At 45.4% G+C, this 12566-nt stretch overlaps 1 protein-coding gene across 1 annotated transcript in view; it reads right to left on the bottom strand.

Moving 5' to 3' along the window:
• The window catches only part of qsox1 (quiescin Q6 sulfhydryl oxidase 1), a 29351-nt gene that overhangs the window by 13686 nt on the left and 3099 nt on the right, over positions 1-12566 (bottom strand). The window contains exons 3-8 of the mRNA XM_083767263.1: positions 11921-11969; positions 11123-11225; positions 10840-10936; positions 10486-10631; positions 8612-8746; positions 8353-8482 (exon numbers count right to left, since the gene is read on the bottom strand). Of these exons, the coding sequence (XP_083623389.1) occupies positions 8353-8482; positions 8612-8746; positions 10486-10631; positions 10840-10936; positions 11123-11225; positions 11921-11969 (660 nt within the window). The remainder of the gene's footprint in view (positions 1-8352; positions 8483-8611; positions 8747-10485; positions 10632-10839; positions 10937-11122; positions 11226-11920; positions 11970-12566) is intronic.

Genomic DNA, 12566 nt, shown 5'->3' with positions numbered 1-12566 from the left:
CGAAACATCATGTTTACTATAAGGAACATATTCTTTTAGTCATATTCTTTTGGAGCATTACTCAGTGTGTGGACCTTACTTTTTGTTCTATATTTCTTTGGACAAACTCATTTAGTATTTACACAAGCACTACATGCATTACACAGGCCAGACTAATATCACAGTGTAGATATTAGTCTGGATCTCCGTGTGGAACCTGCATTTCCAAGGAGCCAAAAAAAATAGGATCTTGTCATAAACACATATTTGCATACTGGACCCCGATTGATCCCTCACTACTTCGGAGGGAGTGAAATCCAATCACAACTGAGCGGGGCCAGACTAAATCTTGCCGAGGGCTGATTCCAGGGTACTTCACTAATGCTAGAGCGTTTAAGTGGTTAATGCATTATTGTCATCATCAACATCATGTCATACCAAGCAGGAAACTTGAAGGTGCTGTGAGTCATATTATTTGGATAAAAGCAAAAGGTTTTTTGTATAAACAAAGTTCTGCATTCTGATTATTATTATTATATTATTGCTGTAGTGTTTAAAAGAAGTTCTCATGCGCCCATATACCCGAGGTGGGGTTGGCAAAAGGGCCTTTCTGTGTGGAGTTTGCATGTTCTCCCCGTGTCCCCTAAAACAAAACATGCAGTAATCCTGGTCTCTAAACTACCTCCCCCTGGCCAGCCTGATGGAGGGGAAAGGAACTGGTCGGAATAACGTGTTCCTTCCACACGCTACGTCCGGCCGGGGAAACTCTTCCGTCAGGTGAAAAGAAGCGGCTTGGACTACTCATGCATAGAAGGAAGCATGAGGTCAGTCCGCTGCCCCAGGTTGGCAGAGGAAGTGTAGCGCCCAGGATTACAATAGATAATTGACACTGGGTGAAACAATGGGTTGCAAAATCGTGGGATAAAAATTATAAAAAGAAAAGTAAAAGGAGTTCTCCACATCTCTCCAGGTAACTTCAGGGTAGTTACAAGTGTCATCCCATCAGGAGAGAGAACCCGCTTCAATTTGATAGTGTTTTTGTTTTTCTGTCTGTCTGTCCAGCTTGATTTATGTGTCACATTATGCTGTCGTAGTGCTTCAATTTCCCTTCGGGGAATAATAAAGTATTGTATATCTCATCTCATCATCTCATCTCAATAACAAATATCACTCAGTGCACCTTTAATGACACTACTACACGATGAGGTGGAGAATTTGAAAAGACCAAAACATTGTACAGAATATGTTTCTGCATGGTAGACGTTCTAATGATGCTATAGGGGTTGGTTGGCTATGCTTGTTATGGCCCTCTAAAAGAATCTCGTCAAAAGCAAGCATGTCAAACATAAGCCAGATGTATTTTTCCCTCATTAGGCTCAGTTTTCTAAGCCACTAACAACAGCATTGCCACCATTAGTCACTAACAACTCAGGTCGTTTGTTTACGTTTTTCTACAATCTCTTCTGGCTACCAGGGTAACGTCTGTGGCACATAAGGGAACATGACACGACAACTAGCGGAGAGAGGTGCACCTTGGGAGACAGGAAATCCTTCTGACGTGCATATGAGACCAGTGTTGACAGAGAAGAGCCAGACATGGACAGGCTGGCTTTAGAAATACAATACTGACAATAGAAACAGCTGAGATCTTTAAAGTACTCTGACGGCAAATGAGAGAAAGCTGCCTTAATAATTGACTCAAATGTTAAGATGCAGGCTAAATGGACTGCCGAGGGTTACAGTAAAGCCCCTATAGTGTGGTTTGACTCAACAGCCCTGGCCCTTTTTCTCAGAAGTGATGCAGCCAAGGGATAAAACTAGACTTTCCAAGACTTCAACAACAGGACAAATCCAGTGATTGTATTATACCGTCATGGTAACCCGTTGCTCCACTATAACACAGGCTCCTTTTCACCAGTTAAGTTTCAAAGTTGAAAAAGCAGGGCAGGGGCTCGCAACTCACTTTTCAATGCTCCAAAAACTTTGTATTTATGAGAAACTGATAGTATATGCAACTGAATCACAGTCCCTGATTGTAAAACCTGGTGAGAGAGACCTTGTATGATTTGTGCAACTGTGTTTTAAATTTGCCTGTAGCCATCTGTTCAACTATATTCACGCACACACACACACACACACACACACACACACACACACACACACACACACACACACACACACACACACACACACACACACACACACACACACACACACACACACACACACACACACACACACACACACACACACACACACACGCACACGCACACGCACACGCACGCTTCGGTCCTTGGCTCAGGCTTCTATTCATCACTCACTAACAGGATCTGTGCATTACACCATATCCACTCAACCAGTCCCCTGGTGGTGATTTGTTTAACAACATTAAACCTGGCATGCCTATTTTGGGCACTACAAGAAGTTTCCCAAAAATAACTAAAATAGCCTATTTACAAACTCACAACACGTCATACTGTGACACGTTGTGTTGTGAGCTATATACGTTATTGGTTATATTGGCTATTTTCATTACAGTAGTTAACCTTTGTACCACTCTTTGATCTCAGATACTCACAACGTGCCTGGGTATTTTCTTGTGTACCTTTGTGTCTGTGTGCAGCCATGCATGCAGCCATGCACGTCAATCTGAAGCTAGCTGGCTAGCAATGATTTGAACAGGCTAAATTTGATCCTTGGCTTCCGCCACTGAACATGTGCCAACAGGCTAATCTTCTATACAACCAGGTGTTATCCTAAGACGTTTAGGCTTTTCTAAACTCCCACTGAGAGGTTACTAGTCACGTCAGGGCATAAGGTCAAATAACCAGCTGGTTCAATACCAAGTACAATGCACGCAAAATAAAGAACATGAAAATGACATGTTAAAACATACACACATCACCCCCCCCCCCCCCCCCCCCCCCACACACACACACACACACACACACACACACACACACACACACACACACACACACACACACACACACACACACACACACAGTGGTACAGGTGCACTATAAAGCAGAGACAAAGGGCTTGTCCTTTTACACCTGGTGTCTGGTGCTCACTGCCATGAGAGAGATATAATAGGTTTACTTGTGGGTCTGGGGACTGGAGTCAGAAAAGCTCATTATACAGCCATATGAATTTAACCAGCAGAGAAAAGGCAGGTGTTCACACTAATGGGCTTAGTTCAGCATCAGCACCAAAGCAACACTATTCATGTTCTAGATGTGCTTTCTCCGTCTTGTGCTTTTGGGCTGATTGTGTTTTGCTGGTGGTCACCCAGATGTTGTGGAAAAAATGTCTAAGGTTTTTACTTTTGACTTAGTTGCGTGGATGAATATAGCCATCATCATCATTTATTTGACCCATAATCACATGGAATGGAGCACAGATTAATAAATAGACAGTATACAATAAATACACAACAATATTCATAGTCAGATGTAGCAAAAGCAAAATGTGAACAGAGGAATAACGTTTTTCAGAAATCTACAAGCTACAAGCTCACAACGCATCGCAATGCGACACGTTCTGAGCTCTTTGTGGTGCTCCACTCAATGCACAACCAAGTATAAATCAGGCATCCATGTTTTATCTACTCTCCCTCCATACACACACACACACACACACACACACACACACACACACACACACACACACACACACACACACACACACACACACACACACACACACACACACACACACACACACACACACACACACCTCTGCCATCCCACCCCGCTAACCTTAACTGGTCCCCCCCGTCGACCCTGTGCCCCTCCTGCTCCCATGTCAGTTGGACCATGACAATCCCCTTCACCGCAGCAATATGTCATCCCCGATCCGATTAGTATCAGCAGCACTTGAGAAACCACAGGCCCCCTCCTTGTGTGTGGACGTTTGCAGCGAGAGAGAGAGAGAGAGAGAGAGAGGCATCTGTTGGCTGGCTGGAGCTTGGCAGACCAGGCCGGGGCCGGGCATGTGGAGGGGGGCGGTATGAGTCCCATGACGATCCAACCACGACCCACTCAGGTGTGCCCAGCAGGGATGCCACAGGCACGCGGCGCGTGGAGTAGTTTAAACCTGTGGCACGGGAGCCCCTTCCTAATGCACGACCGACTACACTGTTTGCGGAAAATACTAGGTATAAAAGTACTAGATCAGGCTTCACGTATACTAAGCACAATCATACACCAGATAGTATTTTGTGAAATGGACTGAATTATCAAAACTTGCACAAAAGTGAGGCAATTAAGGAGTGTATTGTCACGCACGCACACACGTCCCTCAGAATACAGCCTCCAGACCTGGAGCGTGTGATATCTGTGTTTTCAGACCAAACACCCGTCCTTCTTAATTCCCCTGCCCCCCCCCCCCTCTGGGCTGCAGAGCTTCTTTCTAGAAGAAACAGGATAGCGGTGTAATCCTTAAAAGCTTCACTGTAATGCTTTCATGATTCCCAAGATCCACTTTTTTAATCCTCGCATACATGCAGAGCATTCATAAATCCAGCTTCGCCTCCGGCGAGACACTAAATCTGGTAATATTACGACCGCGAGCAAAAATAAAAAGATAAGATAAAAAAATAAGAGCCATGTTTATGTCTTTGGGGAGATGTATGGGGCGATGGGGATGAAAGGAGGACGGTAAACAGAAGCAATGAACAATTCGAAGAATTACTGTCCTTGGAGCCAGGGGGAAGCGCGGAATACATGAATGAAGGCATGAAAAATATCTCATGTGATTAAATGGCTAGACACAGAATGTGAACCAACAGAGTTGTATGCTCGTGCAGCCACGCACGCACGCACACACATACATGCAAAGAAACTGTACACACAAGTGAAAACTAAGTCACATGCACTTGTAAATGTACGCGCACACGCACGCACACACACACACACACACACACACACGACAACTGGAGGGCTTCTGTATTGGTAAAAGCGGTATTATTGAGGAATGTGTCGCCAGTTTGACACGGTGACACCAACACTGGCGTGGGGATACTGTGATTCACTTTAAGCCTAATCTCATCGTATGACTCATTCCATTCCAAGGAGTTTAGCCTATTCTGTTTACCTCGTACTAGTCATAAACCAGTGGCGACAGCTTGAGAATGAGGTCATTATTATTTTGATCACAACACAGAAAGAAACACAAGAACCGCGTGAGCAAGGTTGTAATCGATTCATTTATATATTTGCCTTTTCTCCACGTGATCCGTTTTCACCACATGTTCATTTCAAAAAGTACACAAACGACATGTCATGGAAAATGACAACAAGCGTGGATGGATAATGGATCAAGCACTTTCTTATCAGTGCCATCCAATCATCTTACTTTAAATCTCTCACTTTTCTTCAACCATTCACAGTAAAACCCGCTGTGTTCATTACTTCATTTGTCCATTCGTACCTACAACAGTGTACAGACTTGGTTCCAACTTCCGTTTGTACACTATGAGTGAAATAAACACACAGGATTTACCGTGTATAGTATACTGTATATTCACAAACCACTAATACGCTATCATCTCACTAAGCAGACGGACGGATGAAGATCTGAGGCCGAGCCAAACATCAGTGAGAACATGGCTATTATAATCTGTAACAATGACTGACTCCTCAGACACCCAAATACCCTCTGAGCAGCAGCAGGGCCCATTCTGGTAGGGGACAGGTCTAAATACCACTGGGACCTGCTACTATTGACTAAACAAACTGGAGCTAATGGGAGGCCACAGTGCCCTGCCCCATGCAATGCACACGCGCGCACACACACACACACACACACACACACACACACACACACACACACACACACAGACACGCTCGCGCACGCTTTGCTACAACGCCTCCCTGGAGAGTGAGATATAATCATAGAAATTGGTGGCAGACCAGCGTGGTGTGACAGCCTGGTGCTGAGCCAATAGGGAGAGGGCTAGCAGGTCAGGGCTCATCATCACCGCGTCCCAGCCCGGCCCGGCCCGGTGTGCACGCTCCTGGCTGCATGCGAGGCCAGCGACAGAGGGAGATGGGAGAGATAGGAAGGTGCTGTAGTGGTTCCCAAACAGTGAGTCGGGACCCATTTCTGGGTCACACAGACCCATTATTATGGGTCACGGACTAGTATATATCCCTTTTTATTATTATTATTTCAAAACATTTGTGGAAAAAGTCCAAATTGAAATACAAGTTCAGAAATTAAACAAGGAATTAAAAACATTAAAAACATTGTATAATTTTTTCAAAAGAACGTAAGAAGTTGTTAATGGGGGGGGGGGGGGGGGGGGTGTAGCAGCTGAGCGGTGCAGGCAGTGAAAAGAGGATAATGGGAACGAGGAGTGGCAGGACAGGGAAGAATGATAGCAAACAGAGGGTGTTGGTAAAGCCACAGAGAATTGTCACTAATTAAAAAATATCTACATTCCTGCCTCTCAAAAGGCTAAAGAAGGACTCATTGACGGAGGAGGAGGGATGTTGGGAGGACAGGGAGTGGTTGGGAAATCCTCAGGGGGAGGTGTGGTGGGTGGCAGCCACGCTTCTATCCCCCCGAGAGAGACACATCAAGAGGGTCAACAATACCCAGGAGAGCTTTTTGTGTTTTGGCTCACTTCTGCCCTCAATACTCTGTGTGTGTGTGTGTGTGTGTGACTACTGTGTGTGTGTGCGCGCACTGCGCACGCGCATGTGTGTGTGTGTGTGTGTGTGTGTGTGTGTGTGTGCGTGTGTCCCATTTAAAATAAATGATTTGAAAATACTATATATATTTTGAAGAGTGAACTCTCAGTCGCAGAGCTCAGCTAACTACTGCAAATACCTGCTAAAAGCCCACTGTGTGGCCTCACAGCCGTTCTGCTGTCTTACTCTCCATCTAGTGGTGAAATGTTGTAACTGCGTTTATCACACACACCCAGCGTTTATTTGCCCTGGGGGTGAGGGGACCGATAAAAGGATGAGAGAGTGATAAGGGCTGATACGGCAGTAGCTGACAATCAGTGAATCAAGAACCCCATGGACTACCAGCTATGTTGCTATAGGCTTTCAATATAGTGAGTCGACATCGACAAGACCAAAGAGCTGATTACCAGTACTGTAATCAGTGGTTGATTTAGAAACAGAATTTAACGTGTGCAATAGTTTGTTGGCAAGCATTTTCAATACTTTTCCTTTCACCGATTATTCTATAATGACATTTCCTGACAATCACTGCATAAGAATGGTCGAGCGTAATAATATACCAGTAAGACGCCTGAGGTCACGTGCACGCATCCGCCTGGGTGACAGCAGACTGCTGGGCGAGCGCTGGCGCTTTGGAATGGGGGGTAAGATCACATATCAGCCTGGGTGACAGAGGACTGCCAGTGCTGCTGCTGGGTGAGCGCTGACACTTTGGCATGGGGGGTCAGATCAACATATGGAATGAATTCTGTACTGGCCATATATGGAGCGTGTCTTGAGTGTACAGCGTTTGATGAGGTCAGATCAATATATGGAATGTCAGAACAGGTCAGCTCCATATATGGAGATCTAAGGGTGGCAGCGGGGGCAGTGTCTTGAGTGTACAGGGTTTGATGAGGGCCCAGGTAGGCCCGGCCTTAATTTTCAGGCCTGTTGAGAACTCTAGTTTTCGCCGGCTGCCGGGCGCGGCTGCACTAATAACTTTGGGGCAGGCCCGTCTAGAGTTTGAATGGACAGGTATCAGTCAAAAGGGAGGCATCGAAGAGGAAGGATGGATGGGGAAGGATCAACATATGGAATGTCAGAACAGGTCAGCTCCATATATGGAGAACTAAGGGTTTGAGGCGAGATGTAGAGTTTCTGGCCAATATTGATGACATCAGGGATCTTATGGGCTTAATATTGATGATATCACGTGATGTCACGAGGCATGACCATATATGGGGCGTGACTGACTGACTGACGGGAAATGCACGATTTCTCTTGTCCTCTTGTCTTAAATTGTAAGAATACAGTAAAAACATATAGTAAATGTGACCTGCAGTCGCAATAATATGCTTTAAATACACTGGACTAATGCATGTGTCTGCTCCCCGTTTTATACAATATAACACTCCGTCGATTGAGGGCAGATTCACACCGAGTCCTTTAGATACGTTTGCCTGATCCCCGCTGGCCATTACTCACATTGGCCTTGATTCTTCCGCAACCGAGTACACTTCATTCAACTGTATTCAAAGCTTTCACATTGCAGCGATCCGTATCCGAGTACACTTCAACTGTGCGCGCACACACACACACACACACACACACACACACACACACACACACACACACACACACACACACACACACACACACACACACACACACACACAGAGACATGTCCTCTTACCTTGGCCAGCACAGATATGTATTTTTTGAGGGCCTTCAGTGTCTCTCCTTTGATAGTGGGATGGGCAGCCAACTCCACACGCAGGGAGTAATGTAGGGTCGACTCCAGATCAGCCATATATACTCTAGACCTGGGGACACATGCACATGCAAACACGGACATACAAATGAGCATTTCAGAGAGCTATGCAATGATAAGCAAATGCATGAACGAATACTGTAAGCAGATAGTGAGACTTTAAACATGGAATTTCAGACACCTGTTAAAAGGCCTCCACGGTTCTTCTGTGTTGTTCTTGAGCAACTCTATGGTTACTGGCTTGGGCTTCCCCGACCGTAGTACTCCTGGGAGCCTCTGGAGGGCAATGGAGTAGAAGGTACGAGCCTCAATCTGACTGGGGGACAGAAGAGCAAACATCAGTCATGCATGAAAACAAACTGGCATGGAGCTCTGTTAGTAGTCGTATTCTAACTGGGGCACCAGAGGCTAAAAGCACTGATAAAGGACAAAGGTTAGGTTAGTGCTTTGGATAAGAAGATTCATCCAACTGGCACAGAGTGTGTGGACTGCAAACAACATGGAAACCATAGAAACAGTGTGTGCAAGTGAACATCCAATTATATAAAAAATATGTTGTTGTGCTGCATGCACAATATACAGTATAATGTGCAGACATGAATATACAGTACACACACACACACACACACACACACACACACACACACACACACACACACACACACACACACACACACACACACACACACACACACACACACACACACACACACATTGTGTAGTGGTGAGCAGATGGTGCCAGGCCTAGGTGGAAGAAAGAGATTGTGATCTTTGGCCATTTAGCCCTGCGAAAACTGGCAATGGAACAATAGACATCACTTCCTTTCATCCCCCCCCTCCACACACACAGAGAGATAGAGAGAGAGAGAGAGAGAGAGAGAGACAGACAGACAGAGCAAGAGCAAGAGAGAAAGAGTCATTAAACTAAAAAAGGTGGTAATAACGACGATTGATATCGCGGCCCAAGTTCGTGTGCAAAAAGCCAGGCACTCAATTACACCTGAATGCCTGGTGGGACTGTACAGATGTGTGTGGGGGAGAGCCATTCATCCTGGGAGGCCCCCAGGGGCCCGTAGGCACGCGTCAGGGTGGGCCGGGTTGGACTGGAAACGTTCACCTGGGACATGCACACATTATATGCATGACGGATGTGAGACGCCTACATACAGCCACATACACACGCATGCACGCACGCACGCACGCACAGTCGCACACACAAGCACGCACGCACACACCTCTTTCTCTCTCTCACAGGATCAATCAGACATTCAGCGATGATCACAGGCCATCTGTCGCCGTGTGCGGCTGGGGATTGTTTGGCAGGTGAAACCAGAAAAGTAATGCCATTGTTTTCATGCAAGAAATTAAAAAACCTCCGCTCTGTACACTGATGGAGATGATGGGGGTTGGAAGGGTGAGCTGAGGGGGGGCATAAATAAATAAATCAGCAATAAATCATTTCCTTTTTTGCATTTGTCAACTAAAAAGAGCCCTCTTTGCATGCCAAGTTATTGAAACGCGGCAAACAAAGCGGCATAAACAGCGGATGAATTTGCGGGGTGAGGACTGATCAGCAAGGCTTTATAATCATAAATAATGGGAGTGATCTTGAATCTCTGATCCCATTAAGAGGCCAGATGTTTAAAGATATTCTCATGAATGGGGCTTAGATAATGAACCTAAGATGAAGCTTTTCAAGGCAAGCAGAGCTTGAAGGATACAAACTTGGCGGTCTGTGTGCATCAGGTCAATCACAATGCAACAACATTGACATGTTGGTATGCTGTTGAATCATCTAGTCGTGCAGTTTGTAGGCGTACTTAGGCTTAGGCTTGCGATTATATGGCTCAACTATAGTCATTCCATGCCTGATTTAAACTTGGGTTATCACGTCGTGCACCAAGCGTAGCTGATCTACAAGCTCACAACGGGCCACACTACGTCGTGTTGTGAGCATGTAGATCAGCTGTTTTCGGCACGCCACACTGGCACTGATGTTGAATTCAGACGTTTAACCATCACAGTCACACCACGTTAGATCCCATTGCTACTCACACTTTCAGCCTGGTGAAGTTCCCTCCAGGATAGTAGAGGTAACACGAGGGGAACTCGGTCACTCCAAGCTTGGATACCAGACCTTCTTCAGTGCTCAGTACCCTTCGCACTGCAATGTTCTCAAACTGTAAGAGGTCCAGTGTTACCTGTAAAGATATCATACAAGGACACACACACACACACACACACACACACACACACACACACACACGCAAATTCATATCATTTTCACTACTGACCCAGCTTATCTTTCAACATTTGTGTAAGTGTCTAGTCCTCCAGCTAACCAGAAAGAATTCACATTGTGGCCAAGGTTGGAATGCAGAGGCTGGAAGGTCGTAAAGGAACGCTTACCTCTCGGCCCACGTAGGAAGTAGACTCTTCAAAGATCAGAGCCAGGCGTTCGTGTTCCACAGTGTTTGTCTCAAAGAAGCTGTCAATTTCTGCTTGGCTGTGGAGTGAAGAGAAAAGAAACGCATCACACTGGGATGGAATGGACATGAAAATGAAGTGAACTGAGGTTCAGGAGGAAGGACTGCACTTGATCATGCCACATGTTGGGTCCGATGCCGATCCCAATTTTGGTACATTTGTACTGTAGTGTACACTGCCTACAGTGAGGCTGTGACTGTGTTACCTAGTTGGCTCCAGTGGAGGGCAGGCCGGGGGCCAGGGCTCCTCATGGGTCTCCATCTTGTCTATGATACTCTGACGGAGGCCTCTCACCTCACGAGGAAAGCCTGGGGGGGTCAGAGGGGACCGTAAGTTTCTATGCAGTCATGGTACAAGCTGGAAATGTAATTGTCTATAAAAAATAAAATATACTGAGTTACAAATGGATGAATTAACATATTTTACTGTGTCTTGATATATGTCTTGATATATTGTGGGACTGTAAGTGCATTACAGTACTTCAGTGCATAGGGATGTACTGTAAAAATGCAGAGCTACTTTCTAGAAGAAGCAGGATAGCGGTGTAATACACACACACACACACACACACACACACACACACACACACACACACACACACACACACACACACACACACACTTGGTGAAGTGATTTTCATTTGTACAGAAATGTGCTGAATTGGTGTGTATTTCATATGCTAGTTTGCTTACAAAATGCATTTAGCTGCATGTGTAGGAGGTTGTACAGTACAAATAGTTTGAATGCCTCAACTTGCTGCATATACTAATACGAGATGCCCAATTTAGGTTGCACATGTGAACACTTTGTCCAACACTTTTCAAAACAGAGTTATAAAAAGGGATTTATAGGCAATAAACCCAAATAAAAGCACAATAAAAAAGTAATAATAAAAAGAGAACAAAAAGGGACAGAGGAGACGATCTTTATTGAGAAATGAGTTGGCGAGTGGCGACTTGGCGTCAATGAAAATATTAATTTGTTTAATTGCGTGAAGTATTACCTTTATAAGTCAGTCCAGTAGAACCACTCTTGGAGTATGCATTGAAGAACTATCAAGTTAGAAAAGTTAGAATTAAGAGAGAGAGAGTGATAGAGTGAAAGCGGAAGAGGGAGAGAGAGAGGGGGGTGGGGGATGGGTGGAGGTGAAAGGAAGGAAGTTGGAGACGGAGAAATGAGATTAGAAGGTTGGCTACCGTCTCACATTCCCCCGAAAAAAGCTAAGTCTTATTGTGTGTTGTGTTGGTAGGTAGAAGGGGACAGGCCTCCTCTCTTTCCCACCCTGACCCCCTTAAGTCCTTCTTTTAGTCCAAATCGACTGCAGCTGTAGCAGCTCCCTGGTGAATTCAAACTGAAGGAGCTCTTTCATCCAACTTTCGCTGGATGACAAGAGAGGGAGAGCAGCCCTGGGCACGGAGAAGAGAACCAGCCGACTTGATCTTTACACACAGACTATTGCTGACTAATCACTATGTGCCGAAGTTTGAAGAAGAAGCTTTTCTGCCATGTTTGCTGCTGATCCTGCAAAAGATGTCTGTCTGCTGAGAACAGGTTACTTCATCTATCTACCCGTTATCCAATCTGCATCTGTGCCATCACATACCATTCCAAGGAAGGATTGATCAAGCAGTGTTCAGTGTTATATTAAA

Source organism: Protomyctophum parallelum, assembly GCF_964188405.1.
Source record: "Protomyctophum parallelum genome assembly, chromosome: 6".
NCBI classification, from domain to species: Eukaryota; Metazoa; Chordata; class Actinopteri; order Myctophiformes; family Myctophidae; genus Protomyctophum; species Protomyctophum parallelum.
This window is presented reverse-complemented; position numbering and strand designations above follow the sequence as displayed.